The 21,502-nt window shown below is 44.6% G+C and overlaps 1 protein-coding gene across 6 annotated transcripts in view; it reads right to left on the bottom strand.

Moving 5' to 3' along the window:
- The window catches only part of LOC105274443 (prolactin-releasing peptide receptor), a 63,134-nt gene extending 42,327 nt beyond the window's left edge, over positions 1-20,807 (bottom strand). For all 6 annotated transcript variants that reach the window (XR_893077.3, XM_026973605.1, XM_011330579.3 and 3 more), the window contains exons 1-2: positions 19,800-20,807; positions 17,404-17,656 (exon numbers count right to left, since the gene is read on the bottom strand). Coding sequence is in view for 5 of the 6 variants with exons in the window: in XM_026973605.1 (XP_026829406.1) it covers positions 17,417-17,656; positions 19,800-20,774 (1,215 nt within the window). In the remaining variant the exon portion in view is untranslated. The remainder of the gene's footprint in view (positions 1-17,403; positions 17,657-19,799) is intronic.
- Positions 20,808-21,502: the final 695 nt, after the last annotated feature.

Genomic DNA, 21,502 nt, shown 5'->3' on the forward strand with positions numbered 1-21,502 from the left:
ATAAAATGGAGAACGACTTTGCGTCGAGCTGGCTCCTCTAGCCGGAAGCGTCCCGGTAATTTTTGATACGAACAGGTGGGAATCGATTGACATTTACAGCGAGCAAGCATAACCCTCGTGCTCCTCGAGGTACGATGATGCAGGTCTGCCCGATGCAGTTTTCGGTCTCCTTGCGGCGTATAAATTCGCTCGACATTCACGCGTGCAAGCGAGCTCCCTCGTGAATAATGTATCAGGGGTGGCCCGATGATCGACATTAACGATATAGCGCACCGGCTGCACTTCGAAGGTGGTATATCGCAAGATTATAATATACGATAGAAGGATACTGTCAATATCATTATGCCCGGTGTGCATTCATATGAGAGTGGTGAAGCCGATGAATGTTTCACGATTTGCGACGCGAATATTTTGATAGCCCCGAGCACGGTATTTTTTTAATATCGAGTATGTAAGTATAATATGATATTTTTTAATATTTTAAATGTCCGTGAAATGATGATATTTTGACTTCACTCGCTGGTAAAGTTCTATTCGATCTAAATTCATCGCGGGGCCTTTGTAGACCTTCGAAAATGTCGTTCTCATTTTTTGGATCGCCAGAGTATCTTCCATAGCTGCGGGACGTGGCAGGTATGTGCTACGTCAGTTATTTACAACATTACCACAAACTATTGCTGCCTGAAAATAGCGCCATTCGGGCACATGATTATAAAAAAAAAGCCTCCAGCAGATAGTATTTTATCAAGTACGCGCATGCATCCCCGCCGATGCGAGAGCCGCGGTTCTCGCATCGGTTCTAATTGCGAGGCATTTTCTTGGCGCGGCCACCGCGATGGCATCCCGTTTAATTTGCGACTATTGTCCGCGTGTATCGACACTCGTTCCCGATTCGGCGTCGCATTATCGAGCGCGAAGTCACAATCGCACAATCTCATCGCGCGTTTGTCATGGCAGTACGTGCTCCCGGGACAATGTCAATTGGTTTATAAATCGTCCGTAACTGACTTTATCCCGACGCCGCAGGCGATTAATGTGACACAGGGCTGTTCGCACTGCGTTTCGTTACGCGTGGCTGCTTGACTACATCACATACGTTAAATGACATCGCACGAAGTGCAGGGCAAACACGGAGTGTTTCCCGATCCACGATTTGCACGGGCGAAGCGCCGTATATTCAAGCAAATGGACGAAGAAATACTCGTGAACCGTGATAAAACGTTATTTAGTATTACGTAATGTCCAGGGTACACGACGGGTGCAAGAACATTGCAGTATCGTGTTACGTAACGCGCGCGTTGCGCAGTATACACGTGTTTATTTCACTAGGAACGCTCAACGTAAAGAAATTTGTAATAACCTTTCAGCAGCGGACCCGGCGGCGAGAAAACTTGAGAGGAAATCAGATTAAGGAAGCAGCTTTATCTGCCGCTTCTCTAAAATTTCATTACTCGGATTTCCTCGTAAAGTGCCGTTAAATCTTCCCGTATCCTTTTCGTTTAAGAATGAAAATCCGCGAAAATCTTATAACTCCTTTATATAAAATTCTTGATAATATCCGATTGTATCGTCGTGTAAGCACTATACGTTCAAAAATTCGTGTTACCATTTCAGGCCGCTCGTGCGATAAGAGATCTCCCGTAAAGATTGATCAGATACGCGTTATTGCGCCAGAAATCGATAAAGGGCCGAAAAGCGACGAGTATTACCGTTTTCCGGTGCTCAACAATGCCGTTGTTGCGGCGGAACGAAATTTCCGCGTCAACAGGCTCAGCTCGAGAAACTGCTCGGGGAAGGGTTCATGGGATAACAGAGTTGAATGGGGAAAAGGGTGCTCGGTTGCGATGAAAACGCCGCCCGCGAATCTAAAATGCTCTTTCACGTTCGTATGCAACCGCCGCATGCATTTTAAGCCGGATGCTTGTATTCTAATCTTTCCCCGGTTTTATTCTTCCCTTTTTCTAGCACGTCCGCTGGTGCCGCACGGGGGTGATTTCCGTCTCGTTTCCTGCATCCCGCCCTGTTTTTTTTTTCTCCCGATCTCGCCTGCCGTCGATGCATCGATTGAGTTTACATGAAATCGATATCCGACATCCGTGATTCGTGCAGTCGCAATTTACGGCGGCGCGCATCCGCGAGTGAAAAGTTTGACGGCGATATCGTATCTCACATCGGCGCGATTGAAAGCAGCCACTGTGGTAGAACTCGTGAGGATGGAATTTTTGAAAAAAACAGTGGAACGTATTTATGGAGGTTAGTCTTGTCGCGCGCGACATCAGCCGCAACGAAGCACACACGCGTTCGCGCGATTGTTCGCGCGAACGAGGGAGAACTCAACGCTGACGTTGCAATGTGAGTACAGCCGCCGCGAAGTGAATGAAATCGATGACTATCGACGTTATGCATCGCGACGACAATGGGACCTCACGTTTGCGCGTCATTAAAAATCCCCGTAATTAAACCAGCGACGCGACGTCCCGCTAGCCTGTTCCGTGGAATCGCGTGGATCGAGAGGAAATGGCACGTCAGTGCCGATTGTATGTATTATAATTGCAACTGCAATCGCACGACTCGAAAAATCACGTGGTGACGTTTAACACATTTAACGCGATTACGCCCATGCTATTACGCGATTCAATCTATTTGATACGATTAATATGACTAAAATGTTATTGGAAATGTTATTGGAAGTTTGTGTGAAATTGGATCTTCAAATATAACAGAAAATTATTACTTATCGCTTCTCATTCATTTGCCCATAACATTCCTCTGCCATTAACATTTTCCTGTTTGCCTTTCCTCATGAAAACTCGGATTACTGCAGTTCGTGATATTTGCGGGGGTGAGGACGAAGCGGATTGGATTGGACGGGTTTCCGAGCGACTAACTTTCTGAAATAAATCGGCTTTCGTTCTACCGATTCCATCGGTTTCTCGATTATAAAATCCGTTTGATTCGAAATGGTCCTGCTCCTCCTCCACATCCACCCCTTCCCCACATTTTCGTCCGCCGCTGTGTCAAATCAAACGTCGTCATTGATTCCACCGAAACTGCCCATCAATACCAATACATCATTCTCGTTTCGGATGCAGGCCGTGCGCCGCCGGTTTCATTGTGTTTAACCGCACGAGCGATTTCGATCGTTCCAATATTCGCACCGGAAACTGGCAAGTGCACGCTTGGGGTGCGCTTCCGGTGCATATGCGCAGATTTCTCATTCTCCCTCGCGAATCCGCTTTGATGTGGACCCACATGATCGACACTGTACGAAGATGGTATTCAATATACATATTCAAGTTTCGTTTCGTTTCATTGCCGGACAACAAGCTGGAGAGTCGAGCGATACGCTTCGCTCCGCTCCTAACGCTCGTCGATACTAATGCTGAAACAATCGGGTTTAGGCAATCGCTAAAACGAAGACGCGCCCGTCTTCCGAAGCAGCTGAACCAATTTCTCCGGATGTACCCCGACACTCTAAATGTAAATCAGCCTTGCTATCTTCTACGTCGGATATGGATCTTCGGGATCGCGAACTCTTTTTGTACCCGCAAAGCGGTGGCGAGCGGAAATTAATCCATTTCGCTTCCGTAGTCGCGCGTACGTGCGCTAATTGTTTCGGGCAAATAATACCACTGTTATTGGAGGATATCGCGAGGGCAGTAATCTACGAGACAGTTTCCGCGTTTCCTCCGTGTTTATTATTATCCTATTACTGTAACGAGACGATGATCTGAATCGGACGATGATTTATTTGCGAGACGTGTGTGATTTCGTTGTTTACTTAATTATCTGCGCCCGGGGAAGAAAACCAATGGCTCGTATGACGAAATAGCGGAGTTGCATGGCGCCTCATCGGTGAATTACTTGCTATTCTCGACGGACGCTCTTGCATCCGTAATAATAACAACACACTCGCACGATCTCGCAAGATTGTTCCGCCAGTTACAGTAAATTGAACGCTCGCGTTGTGATCTTCTTTGCAGGGGATTGCACTTGTTCCGAGTTTGATTGCGCAAGATTGTCCCGCCGTGCCGCAAAAAGAATTAGCGCGCAATGACGCAGAATATCCGAGCTATGAAAGGTGCAATTTGCAGTGCAAATTTTGCACATCGGAACAAATAACTTACAATTTATTTATAATTCAATTTATTTCACGATCCGGAGGAAATTTCACGAGATCGGGATTGAGTGACGATTCCAAATTTCGTCGAAATAAATATGATCTCGACCGAGAATCTTGAAGACAGAGAAGCTCGTTCGTATATGAATGCACGAGCGCACGCAATAAATCAACAGCGAGTAGACAAAGGCGACGCGCATCGTAAAGAGACATACATTATCCCTTTTACTTTGCGCAATATTGTTTGATGCATGCAATGCAAAATACGCCGACGTATAAACGCGTTTGACTGTAGTTTTCCGCGTTTGCTGTCCGGCTGATGCAAATACACAAAACGGAAATCCTGATTTGTAATGCCTGCATATAATGCCGGCATCGATTTACCATTTTTTCGCCAAACACAAGTGCCGCGTTTCGCGTTCGCCGCCGGCAAGTTCTCGCGTCGACGTGACAATTTAACGTGTCGTTATTATCGGTTGCAATTAGCGTTTTCCCGCCGATTAGCTAAAGCTGCAGTATAAAACGCGTTGCATCCGAGCGAATCATCAATTCGCGCGGCTGTTATTCTGCACGTTGCAATATTAATGTGCGATACGCTATTCGTGTTATTCGTGTGTCGAAATTGTGCGCGGTAACTCGTGGACAAAATTTAATGCCCTATTATTACAGATATCGGACGCAACGGGTAAAATCTGCGTGAAATGGCTCGCTTTGGAATAAATAGCTGAAATAAACACCAGCAGATGTGTGCGAGAAATAATGGATTTCGATGCATTCTCTCTCGCGTTCCATATCTCTCTCTCTCTCTCTCTCTCTTTCTTTCTCTTCTAATGCAGCCATACAAGTGAATTAAGTTATCACAATTTTAACAGTGAGTAATTAAAATATATGTGGGATAACTAATCTATTACTTTATCGGTTTGTTATCGTTGTCAAACTTTCGGATGAAAATGTGATAATATAATAAACGTAAATCTGATAAATGTTGAAACAAATCGAGTTAAAGTGATTTGTTTATGTTTCAAATCCGTGTGAAATGCTATAAATTCGAAGGAAAAATGGAAAAACGATAAATACTGTTTTCCGATGATATTATGGTTGATGTATAATAGAAGCGGATTATTTTAGAAACATGAATAGTTCAGAGATTTGATCAAATCTGAAAATAGATATACGAAGATAATTAATATCGCAAGTTATTGATGGCAGTAAATACTAATTCACTGAGGAACAAGACAGTTGCATCTAATTACTATACGTGCTCTTAGTTAGCCGCAGACGTCATGAGTTGAACTATGAACTTGTTACGAAAGTACATACAAACTAGCGAACAACCGAGCTCATCGAGAATCTTGGAAAATGTAACGGAATCTTGGAAGGGATTCTGAATTTCTCTTTAGAGATGGATCTTAATGCCTGAAGGCAGTACTTAGTAGTGATTGCAGGATTACTTAACATGGTATATAAGATATTTTCCTCGTATTTCCTAGAAGGAAGCAAATACGTTCGAAGATAAAACGCAACGTTTTTTTATTCAGATATTCACTTTAATTTTAATGTTCTCTCTCGGAGGATTTTGAAATTTCAAAATTCATCCGATAGAATCTACGTATAAAAAAGGATGCATACGTGTAGAATGTACGTGATATGCAATGATGCATATCTATAAAAATTTTAACCCGGTAATATTTTAATTCGGCGCAAGAACGATACGAGAATGTCAGAGTAAAAGAAATACGCGAATTTGATTTTTATAAAAATGAACTGGACACATTTAATATGGAAAAATATTTTATATATCACGGAATTTCTGGGCTACGCCCCAGAAGTTCTACAGAAAGGCAACACGGTATTTCGCGATTTCTCTAAAAGAGCATACAAATGTTTCGTTCACTGTGCGCAATTCAATTTTCGAAACACGCGACCTTTTCGAAATAATCGATACGCATATAACAAAGGGCCCACCGGGTAAAGACTTGTATAAGGACTGGCAAATCCCTACTGCTCTACCGGGTGTTGAGAAAGTTCGGGAAACACGATTACGCGTTATCTATCCATCGTAATGGAGGAACAAAGTCAGTCCGTGGCACTGAATTAGATTTCGTGCAAGCCGGAGACTCGAGTTATCGCAGGATTCGGCGAGACGAAGGAAGATTCACGCTGGCGAGAATTATCCGGCGTGAGCGAACGCATGTTGGACTACCTTATGGGAACCATATATAACACCGTGGAACTTCCCGAGGGATCGGTCCGGACGTTGATCCTCGAGATGCGCGTTATCCGCGACTTTATTCGCGATGACGAGGGTGGACGACGAGGACGTTGCTAAATCCGTGCCGAAAGCAGCTTCGTGCAAAAGCTGTCGCGAAAATGTCGCGTAACTCGTGTGTGTGTTACATGATTTAAAAGCGGATTTCATGATCCATGGATGGATTTGTCGGTCGTTTTCATGAGATGAGATTAGTGAGCCGAATCGCGCGCACGTTCGGTGAGATGATTAAAATAAACGACGCGTCGTACGTGAGCTGTTCACATTGTAATCGAGTATCGGAGCATGGTCACACGCGGGTACACGGAGTTTCGTGACCACGAGCACGGTGACGACGAGGGTCGGCATCGTCAATTCTAATTGAAAGGAGATCCGTATCGCGGCCGTAATCCGCCCCCTGACATTTTGTTCGCCGAATCGCGTCTGGTGTCAGTGATACGACACCACTTTATTAGTAACTAAAGATTCCCGGCATCATTATCTGTTTGCAAATCTCGGTTTATCTTTCCGCGGGAATGTATAATATAATGACATCCTCTCGCTGAAACATCCCCCGAGGGAAACGCCATTTGATACCACTGAAAACCGTTTGATATCGCGAGTGGCTGTTGTATCCTGTCGTATCCTGTCGTATTGATTCGACCCTACCAATTGCAGCGACGAAGTCCGGTCAAGATATGTTATATCGGCCGATCGAATTCACGTTTTCACATTTTAGCCCGCGCAACAACGGCGTTACGACTCTTGTCACGACCTTGTTAACATTATCGCCCGTGCACATGCTGTACTCTCAGGTAATAATGTTGCAGTAAGGCTGGCTTCTCCCCCGAGATAAGGGATCGATCGATGCCCGCGCGAACGTATCCCTTGCCGCTCTCGGTACAGCCGATATCGTGGAATTCGTGACCGCGAAATCAAACATAAGCGCCGTCAATCCTTCACGAAAGACTAATGACGATAGGGATATAATGATATTCACGCGACGCCAGGCGCAATGTCGCGTGCGACAATTTCTCTTTACGAGACAGGCAGCTGCAGCGAATATTCAACGTTGCATTTAATCCCTTCGTTGTGACGAAGTGCTGTAACATAGATATCGTTATCGCCAGCAAGAGGTATACCCAACGCGGTTTCAAGTTAATGGAATGGTATCTTTATAATATACGATGCTCTGATGCAGAAAACGCGGACACATCGATCGTTGCGCGAATTTCGAGAACGGAATTTTATATAATATTATAATAATAATAATGTCGGGGGATGAGAAAATAAGACTCGCCACGGAAACGAGCACGCGACGAATTTTTAATCTAATTGATACTATTAAAAATTAAAGGAACTTTAATATCGCGCGAATTTTCTCCCGGTCAATGAAAAATGATCGATTATAGAAACGTTCGCTCTCTCTCTCTATTGTGCTAAGTTTACTCGAATAACTTCCCTCCTGCTACTACCGCCTCGTAATTTCTTACCCCGGGGGATGATCGCGGCGTAAACTTTCCGTGCGTAATGAATAAGAAAAACCGTGGCACTCTCTGGCGAAATATGTAAAATACTTTGTGAAAATTTAAATCTTAATCCTCGAAACCCTGGCGTTTAAGTACTAAAGTAATCACCCAACCTTAGCGCACGGGATGGAAGAGGTATTTACCCTTAATAAAATAGGAAATAAAACAGAAAAAACAACGAGAAGAAGAAGAAACAAGAAGTGAGCGAAGGAGGCACAGGGGATTATCACGAATAAATTTCCAGATACATAATCCACTCTCTCTTCATATCCGTACCATCTGGTAGGTATCTGGTAGTAATATGGTTAATACAATCCGACACTACCTAAGTGAATTATGCCGGAGAAGAGTCAGACACCGAAGTCGGCCCCTTTATTTCATTTTATCCTGAAGCAGGCAACTTTATCCTTAGCGGGCTTCTCGGAGACATGAGGGGAGGTTCTGACCGGTCGCGTGGATCGGGGGTTGGCCGTGAAACTCCCGCAGAACTCAATTTAACTTAAAGGTCCCGTTGACAAATCCCACCAGTCCGAGGTGGCTCTCCCGGTCCCCTTGGAAGTCACGCCGACCCAATTTCGCCGACGAGTAGTGCCCGGTGAGAGGGAAACGGGGCCGGCGAGGGTGGAATGGAGTTTTATATATCCGCGCGAGGGCCACCGCGGCAGTGAGAAAATTAATAGCAGCACTTCTCGAAAACAGCGTATTTTAGTGCACTTCCGGGAGTTCGGCTCTGCCCCGCGCGCGCACTGGGAAGCATTTCGCTTAATGGTCGAATCCGTTCGCATGTCCAAGAGCAATTCAAGGCCGGGTTCGTTGCACGGGGTGAGAATGCGCGGGCACGTGGCGGGCTTAATCCTCACTCAAAGATCTGTCGATGTTCCCGGAAAATGATCGTGACAACGGAATCGCGGAAAGGAGAGGGGTATTTCTCACTCTCCTGTTATCTAAGGGGAATAACGCAGAATCCTCCGGACATTTTTCGGATCGGATTCATATCCGCGGAAATGGAAAGGTGCTTGTTACAACGCGGTTGCCCTTGTTGGCAGCGAGTCATCAATGGATTTTCGACGCGCGGTTGCGTCGTTCGCGACGCGATAATTCGTGCGAACGACGGCGATAAATGTAAACGTGGCCGATGAATATCCGCAAACACGGTTTTCGCGTTACAGGACTCGCGAGTTAATAGACTCCTCGCCAAGTGCTGTTGACCAATTAACTAATCTCTCTCTCTCGTCTCTCTCTCTCTCTCTCATTTTCTCTCTCTGTGTACAACTCTGTGCAGAGAGGCAAGTACCTATCTACAGGAGTAAGGTGCTGTACGACATGATGTTGCGGTGTTCCCATGACCACGAGTCTATGGAAGAGCCTCACTGGGCCGCCGAAATGGGAAACTAATTTGACGAGGGAGTTCAATGCGAAATAGTGAAATTCCGGATTCTGTCGCCATGCGCATAAATTGTTTGGAGGTAATCTGCCGTGACTGCCCATGCCCATAATTTCTCCCTTTCAAGTAACATCGGAACAAGAGTTAAACGCGTGTAAGTGCGTGCGGGTACGCGCGAGCACGCGAGACGTTCTCTTGGACGGAATAGCCTGTGTACCGTAAAGTTGCCACGCGTCCCGATATAATGGCGCAATTCTGGCATGACGGAATGACCAGACACAGAACGTCGACGACGACGACAACGACGACGAACATTTTCCGTTTCCGCCTGCGAAGAATCGGCTGCGCCGATGTTAGTGAACCCTTAGGGGCTGACGTGTTAGGGCGATGATGAGTTTTACGCGAATAAAACATGACTTTTACCTTCAACTTTGTTCGCCGTGATCAGTCTGGCTGTACAGGATGATCCGCCAAAGACGAGCCGCCAGAATGACTCCGTACCCGAGTCGAAATTTTAGTTCTACATTGAACCTCGAATTCTTCATTTGAGGCGTTATTCAGCGTCTATTTAGCTACTACTTTAACACTAAAATATGTGCGAAATTTCCTTTTTTGCCGCTAGAGCGTCAAAGCAGGTTACGATCAAGATTATAGCCGAATGTTGCAGGGTCAAAATAGCATCTTAACATCTGTTTGTAGGAGTTTGAGTTTCAATGTAAGAGTTCTAGGTTCTATTTTCCTAAAAGTAGGTTCGTACGACTGCTAAAAGCATTAAAGTAGGCGCAAAATTTCGACTCGGGTAGATTCTCAGGAGCGTAAAAATGCGGCGAAGAGTTTGCTCTTTACGACGCGAGATTAATTCGTCTCGACGCCGGTTCAATCACGAAAAGTGAAACGTACTTCTCTTTATGTTAAAAAAGAAATATTTCTTTTTGATCTTAATAATAAATTAAAGTTCTTCCGAAAGCGCCTGACGAGAATGTTTGCTGTTTACGACTCGTCAGGTCTTAGATCAAATTGGTGTGCTTGGAGCAGACTTGACTCGATCGTCTTGATCAAAGAATCCGCTTCAAAGGGAGCTCACGGAATTCGGGACGCTTCGTGTGTGACATACGAGTACCATCAAGATGCAGCGTTGCAACGCTATTTTTTTGATCAAACTTAACATATTGACTTTTGCTCTACACGCTGGAGGGAACTGGGTCACAACGTTTCGCCGGGAAGCTGCGCCGAGAGGATCCTACTAACTTGTGTGCCACGGCTGCCTCTTGTCTCGTGAGGCGTTTATTGCTCACGTCGTTAGTAGGTCGTTGTAAAACGCGGTGAAGTCGTTATGTTCTTGTTACACTAAACTGAAGCGGCCAGCTGCAATTATGCCGGTCGCTTTAATTTCGCGAAGCGGTGAGAAGCGTGTAGCGGCCGTTCCCTACTTAGAGCTCCGGTTAATTACGTAAATAATCATAGGATACGCTTACATACGGCAAACAAATTTTTCCCCCATTTCTTTTTCGTTGCAACGAGCCGCGCGTTTCCTCTCGCTCGCTAAATCGCGGCAACCTCCTGCTGCTCCCTTCCCCCCCCCCTGCGGAGAGAAAAAACGCGAATTGCCTCTCGTTCGGTGCAACATGCAGGCTAAAGTGAAATTACAGAGCTCGTGCAATGGTGTTGGAATTTCGTCCACCGGTTTCCCGACTAAACCGATTTTCAAGCGCGAGCAGGAAAAACGCGTGCTCAAGATAGCCAAGAGGGAACGAACGAATGAACGAACGAGCGAACGAACGTGCCCGTATTTGAGGAAAATGCTACGCAAGTGCGCACAAGTACCTGTAAATTTTATATTCTATTGTAGTAACGGTATCATGACAAAATTGCAAGATTTTTATCTCCGATTCGTGGACAGTAATAATTTGAAAAAATGTATGCCATACGGATATATCTTGATTTAATCACGATGGTTCACGTGATAAAAACCGAACTCGCTCGCAGAATTAGTTTCTACTTACGCAGCTCTCTCTCTCTCTCTCTCTCTCTCTCTCTGCGTGATTTGCTATTTCCTAACTGATTCATCTCCGCAAGGGGGTCATAAAGAGGGAGGAGGGTATGAAAAAAATACTATTCCGTGACGGAACAAAGCAAGTAGTCCGCTCGTCGATGAGACAGCGGAAAGGAGAAGGAACGGCTAGAAAAACAACGGAAAGTAAAATAAACCATTTGCTACCCCCGTATGTTGGAAAGGCTTTCACGATTCTGCTCCGAGACAATGGAAATGAATTAGCGCAAGAAACACTATACCGTTATTCTCTATTTGGCGAGATGCGAAATGCACGACTACGCGAAGAGCTCCCTCGATTATTTGATCGCGTATACGTGTCCGTTTTTTCCCGAACATTGAACAGAATTGAACAAAATTGAAATTACTTACAACAAAGCAAATCGGACAAGCATTACGTACAAATTGCTTCACATCAAAGACCAAGAATGTGCAATCAAATTACTTAACTTTATGTCTAAAGAGTTTTTGATCCTTGCGAAGAATGCTGATACGGAAATACCATGTATTCGGAATACTCGCAGAATTTTTATACGAAAAATTCGTGCATCTACGGTATCACGCCCAAGCATAATTAAAACTTTAACTTTGCATACGAAACTCGCGGACGCACTATCAGGAATTTATAATTAAACAGTTTTTTTCCCCATCTGTGCGGTTTGTTGCAGAATGTTTACGGATCCTGCAAAATGTCGATGACTGTTCGCGTTGTCTCGCTCGTTTCATGAGCAGCATTCAGTGGCGTACAGAATTGTGAGATAAAAAGTAAACGCGCCGTGTTCCTCTCGAGGATAAATGATAACCGTTCGATTTTAATTCGGTTTGACGTGATCAGAATAATAATACAGCACGAATGAGCGATGCAATGATACGTTATCGCAGCGGTAATGGCATCCGCTAATTTGCATTCGCGTAACGACGTGTAACGCGGTAAGAATTTAATCGGTCAACGAGCGTGATTGTTGTTAAAATGCAGCAGCTTTCACTGATAAATCGAATCATTATTTGCCGACAAAGTTTAGCGTTGGACGTTACATTGATTCCCTAACATCATGCCCAGTAAATCAAACATAAATACTTAACAAAGCTTATTTCTCAAAATGTCACTGCGAAAAAGCGTCATGGAATAGTTCAGAATGCAACGATCATGTCGTATAATTGTCAAGATGAGCATTTTTAATAATTCCTTTGGATTCGCCAATTATTTTGGATTATATTATATTGGATCCGCACACGTTGAAACATCGCGCTGACACCTCGTTTCGACATACGTTTATACACGAGCGCATACGCATGAGCGAACTGCGAAATGCACCATTCAGATCGTTTTGTAAGTTGCGATAGATTTCGAAAATTGGCTACAGCGTTTATTGACATGAACTGCGCGACTCGGTGCTTTAATTAGTTATAATCCCTAACGAGTTTAATATATCCAGATAAAGAGCCGTGCCTTTCATTCGAGGGAGTCAGATTCCAGATTTTGAACAAGAGTACATCGATTTTCCTCGCGTATAATGATGTAACCCGCGGTCGCGTAATCAGCAATTTTGGTCAGACATTCTAATTAGCAGGATTATGATGATTTCTACCGCGGACAAAACCAGCCCGTTGCAACATTCGTTATCGCGTTTGTTCAACGATTGATCGATGTTGACAGTCCGACCGAGCGAATTTTCACGCAAAGGCCGATCAACCGCGCAATTACGCTCCCACCCGATACGATTTTCAGAAAATTGGTTTCGTTATCGACTCTTCTCGCGCGTGTGCCGAGAGTAAACGGGTTTTGTCGAATCTTGTGTTGTTCGGGTTTTTTCCCCGGGCGCGAGCTGATAATTAAACCAGTACTCACAATTGTGCGTGTCGACGAAGCTTTCGGCAGGAAACTCGTTAGCTCGTTAGCGCGAAGACATAATTTTCATTGGCCGGTTTGCGAAACGTTACGATAGTGTGTCCGCGCGATGCATAATAAAAATTTATGCATGACCGCGCGTGCGGAAATATAATCATGACACATATTTAATAAAAACAAATGCAGATTTATGTCCAATGCTTGAAATTTTTCAGAGTTGCGTTTTAATTTTCTGGATGTCAAACGAACGGAAAACGAACGGAAAATTATAATACAATATCGATATTTTAAAGAGTTCTTAAGAATTACCGGATAAAATGGAGTTAATTATATTTCGAGATTAACAATCGGGACAATCTTCAATTATAACGTCCGCTTCTATCGTAGGACAAAACTTTGAAATTAATTTCCTCCTTAAGGACAACTTAGCTCCAGCACGAGAGTGCTTGCAGCTCATTACAAAGTCCTTTCTCAAACCCGCCGAATTCAATAAAAATGGAAGCCTGCTTTGCAATTCTTTACCGATCTCGTTACGCGCGTATTACGATGAAATGGCACTTTTGTCTGTCGCTCATTGTTTAATGCAATTTTGCTAATAAAAAGTTCTTCCATCATTCCTCGATAAATGCTTTAAAAGACATCTCTTCCGTACGCATCTCTTTTACAAAAACTCTTCGATAATATCCAGACAGACTTCATTAAGAAGTTTCTCCATCTCCTCTGGCGGCTTTGGCTTTTCTGTCCTACTCGATAATAGGAATTTGTTGGGATGGATCGACTGGTAGCGAATTGCAGCGTCAACGAGAATCGACAGGGAAGCACGTCTCGTGAAACCCACATTCTTCATGCGTTTAGCATATGAAGAAGCATCTGGTTCAACGATAATCGATCGTCACGCTCGGTGCGTTAAACGAGAGACAATTGTATCTTTCTTATGCATAGATATTGTGCAGCTTTTTGCACTGCTACTTTTGCGGATTACCTGAGCAAGCCTAATGTAGCGCGTTATTCAATTTTTATTTTTATTTTAGTCCTTGAAGCTTGAAGAGATGGGCAAAAAAAATGAGGAAAAGCTTCTGGAATTCTGACTCAGGAGACATGCAGTCCGCATTGCTCAAGAACTGGAGGAAAAACACGCGTCTCTTTGAGCACTGTGAGTAGAACACTCTATGAATGCGTTTAATCTGCGATATTATGATTATAGGGATTATAGGAAATCTCGGGCTGCAGCAGCAACAGCAACAGTAACAGCAACAGCAGCAGCAGCAGCAGCTCTGCCAAGTTAGAACAACCTTATCCCTTATATAACACGAGCCACTGTATAATCATCACAGTCAGTCTAATCAGTCTGATAGCTGTTTGATCGGCAGTACACATCGGTTGTGCAGGCATCGATCGGCCTGTTTAATATTCAAGAGGATAACCAACAATTGCATTTCAATTGTATTCTAATCGACATTATCTCCGCTTCTACAATATTCATGCCGCGAATTCACGCGGTTATTGTTGCCACGTTGTGGGTATGTTATGTCCCCGTTACATCGAACTGCATTTATTACGTGCCTAAAAAAATCGTAAAAACATCACTGTGTCATCGCGAAAATCAACTCGTGCAACCGCGCGCTGTGTCTCCATTATAAACGTTATTTATAAACATTAACACGCCCGTAAACGTTTACGGTAATTATTCCGCGGTGGAATTACCAAAATCCATAATAAAATAATATAAATAATAATAATAAAAATAAAAATAATAAATATAAACCAGCTACTTCTTTTCAGTGTTTAGGTAGCCGATATTTTCAGCACGAAGGCCAGAATATCCCGACGACAGATTTACCTTGGCGCGCAAATGAAAGCGTTCGAGTAGCACATTTCTACGCGAAATCAAATAAAAGCTCTACAGGTTGAAGGTCGTTATATCGTTTTCGCGTGCTTTCCACCCCATCGATTTATGGCACAACCTGGATCAGGCTCTGGTACACCCATGGAACGACCCCAGTACCGGGTGATAACGTATGATTGCGTAAGCAATATCGCGTCGGCGCCACTGTACGAAAGGCCGATTCAATATCGCCTTTCGGCTCAAGTTTAACTTGCACTCAGCTTTTAAACAAGGATGAGCTCAGCCGAGCGTGGGTGAACTATCGCATGTAGCTTCGAGATGCAATACATGAAACACCCCTCCAGAAGAGTCAATCTATCCGTCGTTCTCCCGCGGAACTTTCGGCTCGTGACGCGGATCATTTCCGGCGGCTTTGCGGAGGCTGTTCGCTGTTCGAAGTTACCGAACTTCTTCCCGCTTTGTTCCCTCCACTTTTCCACCGTGAATAATTGCGCCGCTGTCACGCGACGCTGAAGTATCCTCGCATATCGCGAGGAGCCCTCTCCCTCGGGAACTTTTCATTCACCTCTACCTCCGCGCTGCATTCCTTCTGCAGAAGCGCTAAAGGTAAAGAGGCGGCGGTAAAGGATGTTTGTATACTACAATCGGAGATGTTATATAATGAAATCTGCGAGGATTACGGAAAAGTGGAAACTTGGAGGAAGACTACTTCTCGAGACGGAAGAAATACTTGCGAATTTCGATATGATAAAGATCACTTGGTCCTTCCGCGAAGAGCGAAGGAAAACGAAACGAAATACTCTGCTTTGCATGGCTAAGTTGTATAAATATTCAGTTACGATGATGATAGCTGAATATATTTATTCCATGAAAAGGAGCAAATATTTTCGAAGCCAGAAAAGTAGCTAAAAACATGAAATATCTGCAGGGATAGATTTTCGATCAGAGTTTTCCATCCATCAGTGTAAGTCGAACGTAGATTCACGGTGGAGATATCGATGGCAATTTTGCACTCTGGCGCCTCTGCAATTTCATTGGTAGGTGGCAACAAGACCGGGAATGAGACCGATAACTCGCACTGCGGTCGTTACGTAAATCGATTCGTCCCCGTTTGAGGAAAGAAGCGAGCTTTTCCGTCGTATCAGCGGTACGTGCGTAAAAAGACCGGGCGATACGACGGCGATTAAGTGCGAATGACGGAATCCTCCAATTGCGATGTCGCGCAAAAATTTTTCTCCTCTCGATCTACAAGGGAGCACGTCTCCGGCGTTCCGAATAATTCCCCCGTTTCGCTCTACTTTTCCAGCTGGTTGATGAAAACCGCGTGTGCGCGCGTGTTCAAACGCGGCTTCCCCCGTTGCCACGTGGATCTCGTAAAATGCGGGATTCCTCCCTTTATTATGTCCGCTGAAACCGCGCGCGCGTGTGCACTATGTTAGCCAGCCAACATTTGTCGTCGTGCGCCCACGGAGCCCCATAAAGTCGCGTACGAGGGAAATGGGAGGGCGTGGAGATGAACATTTCTACGGAATCAAAATACCTCCAGAGAAAAGAAGAAAGAGACAGAGAGAGACCGGAGAGAGAGAGAAAAAAACTACAGAGAAATCAAGTTTTCTTGCGCAAGTGAGACGTCTCGCGAGATTCAAAGGGCGAAAGTCCCGCGACTCCATTTGCGCCGTGTGAGTCATGGGACGAATTTCATCCGACGGCGAGCTGGATACGATTATAACGTTCGACTCGCTGGTCGCCAGAGAAAAAGTAGCGACAGGAAAATTGTCACGTAGCAACGAGAAATTGCGCGTGATACCGAGGAAACATAGTCTTACAGTCCGGCAAGTTTCGCGATTGGATTTGTCACAAACAAGCTGAACGTATCGGATCAGTTTTGTTCCCAAGTAAACTGAATTTATCTCTTGTGTGAGTTTCGATTTATTATCTTGAAGAAAGTCTTAAACCACGCTAGTAAGTTGATGAGTTCTTAGAAACAAAATATATATACACACATCAACTATTATGCCAGTTCGATATTAGTGCCGGCATCTCATATATTTTCTAAGGACTTATTAGATCAGAACCCTCGTATTTATACACTAATATATCAGAAATAAATGATATGCATAAGGAGGCATTTATGCAAAACGAATGGGTATTTTAATGCAGACGCCAAGATGCGATCGTCTCAAGAACGAAGCGTTGTTTGGCGAAAGACAATTTGAATGTAGGATAGATGAGATTCACTGGACCGCGAAAATCCACTATCGCTAGCTTGACAGAATGATGAAGTTGCTCTCTTTCACGATAACTCTATTAACCGAGACTCGTTTCATCTGACGTATCTTCCGTGTCTAACTTTATGTAACAAAGCACATTAACGTACCTGTCGAACTTCCTTACAGAGCAGCGTCGTCGAAGTCTTTGGAAGAGCTCGAGGGCTGATCCTGGTCTTTCGAAACGTTCGTCGTCGCCTCCAGGATGATCATCTCGTATCCCTCGGGATTCTGCACTCTTGTCGTGTTGCTGGGCAGTAGAGTCTCCTGCATGGTATTATTACCGTTACATATCTTGTCGCTCTTGCAGCCCTCCTTGGTCCTTGGAGTGTCGTCGGAGCTTCTCGAGAAACACGGCAGGACCTACGCAAATAATCAATGGTATTGTCTGATGATTCCTGACCTGATCGCGAAATGTTAATTAACGCGAAATGTTAATTAATGATTACACTATTCGCGCAAATCGATGTTCTAAGATTTTTCTCATTTGAAGAAAAGAAAAAATAAAAATTTGTAAAAATTATTTGAATAATTTAACAAAGATAATTTACATTTATAACATAACTTACGATATAATATTTTATATGTTTTAGAATTTAGAATAATTATTCTCCCTGAAACATAAACTTTTTGAGGCTTGCTAGGTTAATTTTATTAGTGCAAGAATTCCCTCCGTCTCTTCTTTTCGTATGTACGTCAAGTGATGTTTGACTTTGCATGATCTTATTTATCAACAATATCCTTCCAGGCAAGATGTATTTAAATTAATTTTGCGCCCGGACGAAATTAATAGTCGATCCTGTAATTGCAGTTTATGGCGGAAGCTTTGTAGGAGTTGTTATGAGATACTCGTCAAGTAGGTTTTATTATTCGCGGAACTTGAGGTCGGAAATTAATGAATGGGCGTGAGCGAGATATAATGGATGCGGATAATTAAAAAATAATTCAATGCAAGTCGAGAAAAATTAATCAAAATCTGAGAGCGCGAAAAAAGTGCTGATGACGCACGAGGATAAAGTCTCATTAACGTATGAGAATATTTTCTATGACTCCAACTACCATGTAGAATCATATTTCTTGGCGTTATACATTTTCGTAATTACTTTGACATTCTAGAAGGATGTCTTAATTTTGCGGCGGAAATTAATGGGCTATTACATGATTACATCATTCTTCTTCTTACTTTTGTTTCCGACCAGATAAGGCTTTACGGAAATCAAATGTCAAGAACAGTATCATAAAGTGCAAGGAACGTCTTGGGAGACGTCATGCAATAATATAAAAAGAAGATAATAGAAATCATGAGTGATATAATATCTAGCACAATATATTTTCAAGAAACGGAAGACCACAGTAAAGTACAAAAATATCATCAGACACTCGTAAATCATCTATTGTATGAATTTACAGTAGCAATGAGGAAAATCTGAATCTTCTCCGGAAAATAAAAAATAAAAGCTAGAAAAGGAAAGAGAGAGAGAGAGAAGGAGTACGAGATTCAACCTTTTACCATAAATTCCTGTCTCGGCAATCGTGTGATCCTGCTTTAAAAGCCAATATAGTGGCATCTTGAATCGACCAAATACCTCTCGCTCAAAATGCCTGACACGATGTTCATGCACGTTTGGCTTTTAATAGATATTAACGTCCTAAATTTCGTCACTTCGCAGAGCGTGCAGACAGAGGGAAGAAATAGCTGGGCTGTAAATTAACTCAGACCCGACGAAATGTAGTTGCTAGTTTCTCCTTTAACGTGCAAAGTTCCGAGGGAACATATCATTACACATATTAGTTCCTTGCTCCCTCCAACGATCTCGATAGTTTCGATGCAAATAATTCCGCAATTACTTAAAGTGCATCATCACACGATCCATCTCGGAGATTGCGTGCGCCGCAATTTACGCGAACCGATGTAAACCTGCATTACCTAAAAAGAGAACTTCTTTCCTCCCTTTTTTGTGGGATATATGCATCAACCGCTGTGGTTATTAATATAATATCGTGCGTGCGCGTAAAATAATTTCTTTAATATTTTTTGCAGGGAAATACGTTCTCAGTTTCTGTGGTAAAATTGTCGTTCAAACGGATCCGAATTCAATCATCAAAAGCTCTGGAAACTAAAATTGCTGATGCGTCATCGGGATCCATTCTTAAAAGAGCCGAACCGAATCTCATTGTCGTCCCGTTTCCGTGATTCGTGTATTTGGCGAAATCCTATTTTTGCTGCGCCGTTCCCGTGCACTCTCGCGATTTTATATGCGCGGCTACCTTTGTAGCATTGTAGATCCCGTACGCGGATCCTGTCGGCTGTCTCGACTGTGACAAGAATAATCGGCTTACTTGTGTACGTCTCACGGGCGGAACGGGACATGAAACGGGAATGAACAGTTTGCCAGATAACTTCTGGAAGTCGCGCGAACGTTCGGTTCTCATTCGAGAGCACGAAAGCCAAGGGTGAGCTCAATGTGCAACCACTGTGCACTGCCGCCACGTGTCGTCATCTCACCTGCTTGAACTCCTTGCGGAAGTTGTCGTTGAGCCAGGCGTAGAGGATCGGATTATAGCAGGTGCTGCTCATAGCGAGGCAGTGCGTTATGAAGAAGCATAGCCTGTAGTAGGACCAGTCGTTGGCGGGCGAGTAGAAATCGTTGACGATGTTGACGATGTTCAGGGGTAGCCAGGACACGCCGAATATCACCACCATGGCGATCAGCATCCGGTTGGTGCGTCGTTTCCGCTCGCGGTCCACTTCCTCGCGCTTGCTGGTCTTGCTGCCGGGCTTGGCGCGCGCCCGATCCTTCAGCTTGATCGACACGCATATGTAGCAGAAGGCGATCACGAAGAACGGCACGATAAACTGCAGTATCGTGGTGATCGAGCTGAAGAGCTTGCGGAACGGCTCGCTGGGCCAGTGCTCCTCGCAGAAGGTGTACGGCTCCTCCAGCTGCATGTAGAGCCCGTACGGCACGGTCAGTAGCAACGCGAACACCCAGATACTCACGATGATCGCTATGCACATCTTGATCTGCATGCGCGGGTGGAACGGATAGATGATCACCAGGAATCGGTCGACGGCTATGCTGGTCAACGTGAGCATGCTGATGTATACGCTGACGCCCTGGGCGTACGGTACCAGGTGGCAGAGGGTATTGCCAAACACCCAACGGCCCAGGAAGGTGTAGAGCGGCGTGAACGGCACGGCCAGGAAGCACAGGAGCACATCGCTGAGCGCAAGATTCGCGATGAACAGGTTCGTGACCGTGTGCATCTGCCGGTTGCGCCAGACGACGAATGCCACCAGCACGTTGCCGAAAATGCCCATGAAGAAGATACCCAGATAGAACACGCAGAAGACAAACTGCACCGCCCGATTTGACGTCACGTCCTCCAGCGGGTAACTGAAGTTACGCGATGACGATGATAGGTTCTGCATCGCGAACACCGACGACGCCGACGTTATTTGCGCCATGTCGTTAGTCATGCCGCGTATTCTGAAGGGGCGATATCGCGCCTCTACTTTTCTTCTTCTCCGTCGAACCTACCCCGAATCGATCACGCGTCGCAGTAAAGTCGCTGACATAGATGGACTCGCCGCCGCGGCATCATTTCCCAACGGAGGACGAACAGAAGGGAAGGTTGATCCCGGTAATGCAAGTCGGCCAGGAGTTACCCGGAAGAGTGCAAAGCTACCGAGGAAGACGTTCGCCGACGTCAATTTGCAACCGGCATCATCGATCTCCGAGCCATGAATTAATTTCTCGTGGCGGTTCACGTCGACGCTGTTGTATACCGCACGGCGGCCGCTTAAGCGACGGGGCTCTGATAGATAAGCCAGTTATAGCCTCAGATAAGCAGATTAGTTGGAGTTTGGCGCGCCGCGGTATCCTCGCAGGGCCAACTCGCATCGATTATGCTCCAAGTGTGTACGCGAGCGTTGCGTTCCCATCTGACTTCGGCAGGTCAAATTGCTCGTTCCTATCGTGCGTTCAATTTCACAATGGGTCAAACGAGGACAAGAAGTTCGATGAGGAAGCTCGTGCTTCAGCATTAGGTGTTCAGTTGTTTTTATTCAAACTCCTCACTTCTTCACAATGTTCTTCGAATGAACTGAGGAGTCCTGTGCCACAGTTTCTCGCATTCAATCAACTGTTTCTTCATCACCTATCGAGCAAAGTTCACGTTGATAGAAAGTGTCGAGAGTCGTAAATC

The sequence above is a fragment of the Ooceraea biroi genome, chromosome 11, assembly GCF_003672135.1.
Source record: "Ooceraea biroi isolate clonal line C1 chromosome 11, Obir_v5.4, whole genome shotgun sequence".
Taxonomy (NCBI): Eukaryota; Metazoa; Arthropoda; class Insecta; order Hymenoptera; family Formicidae; genus Ooceraea; species Ooceraea biroi.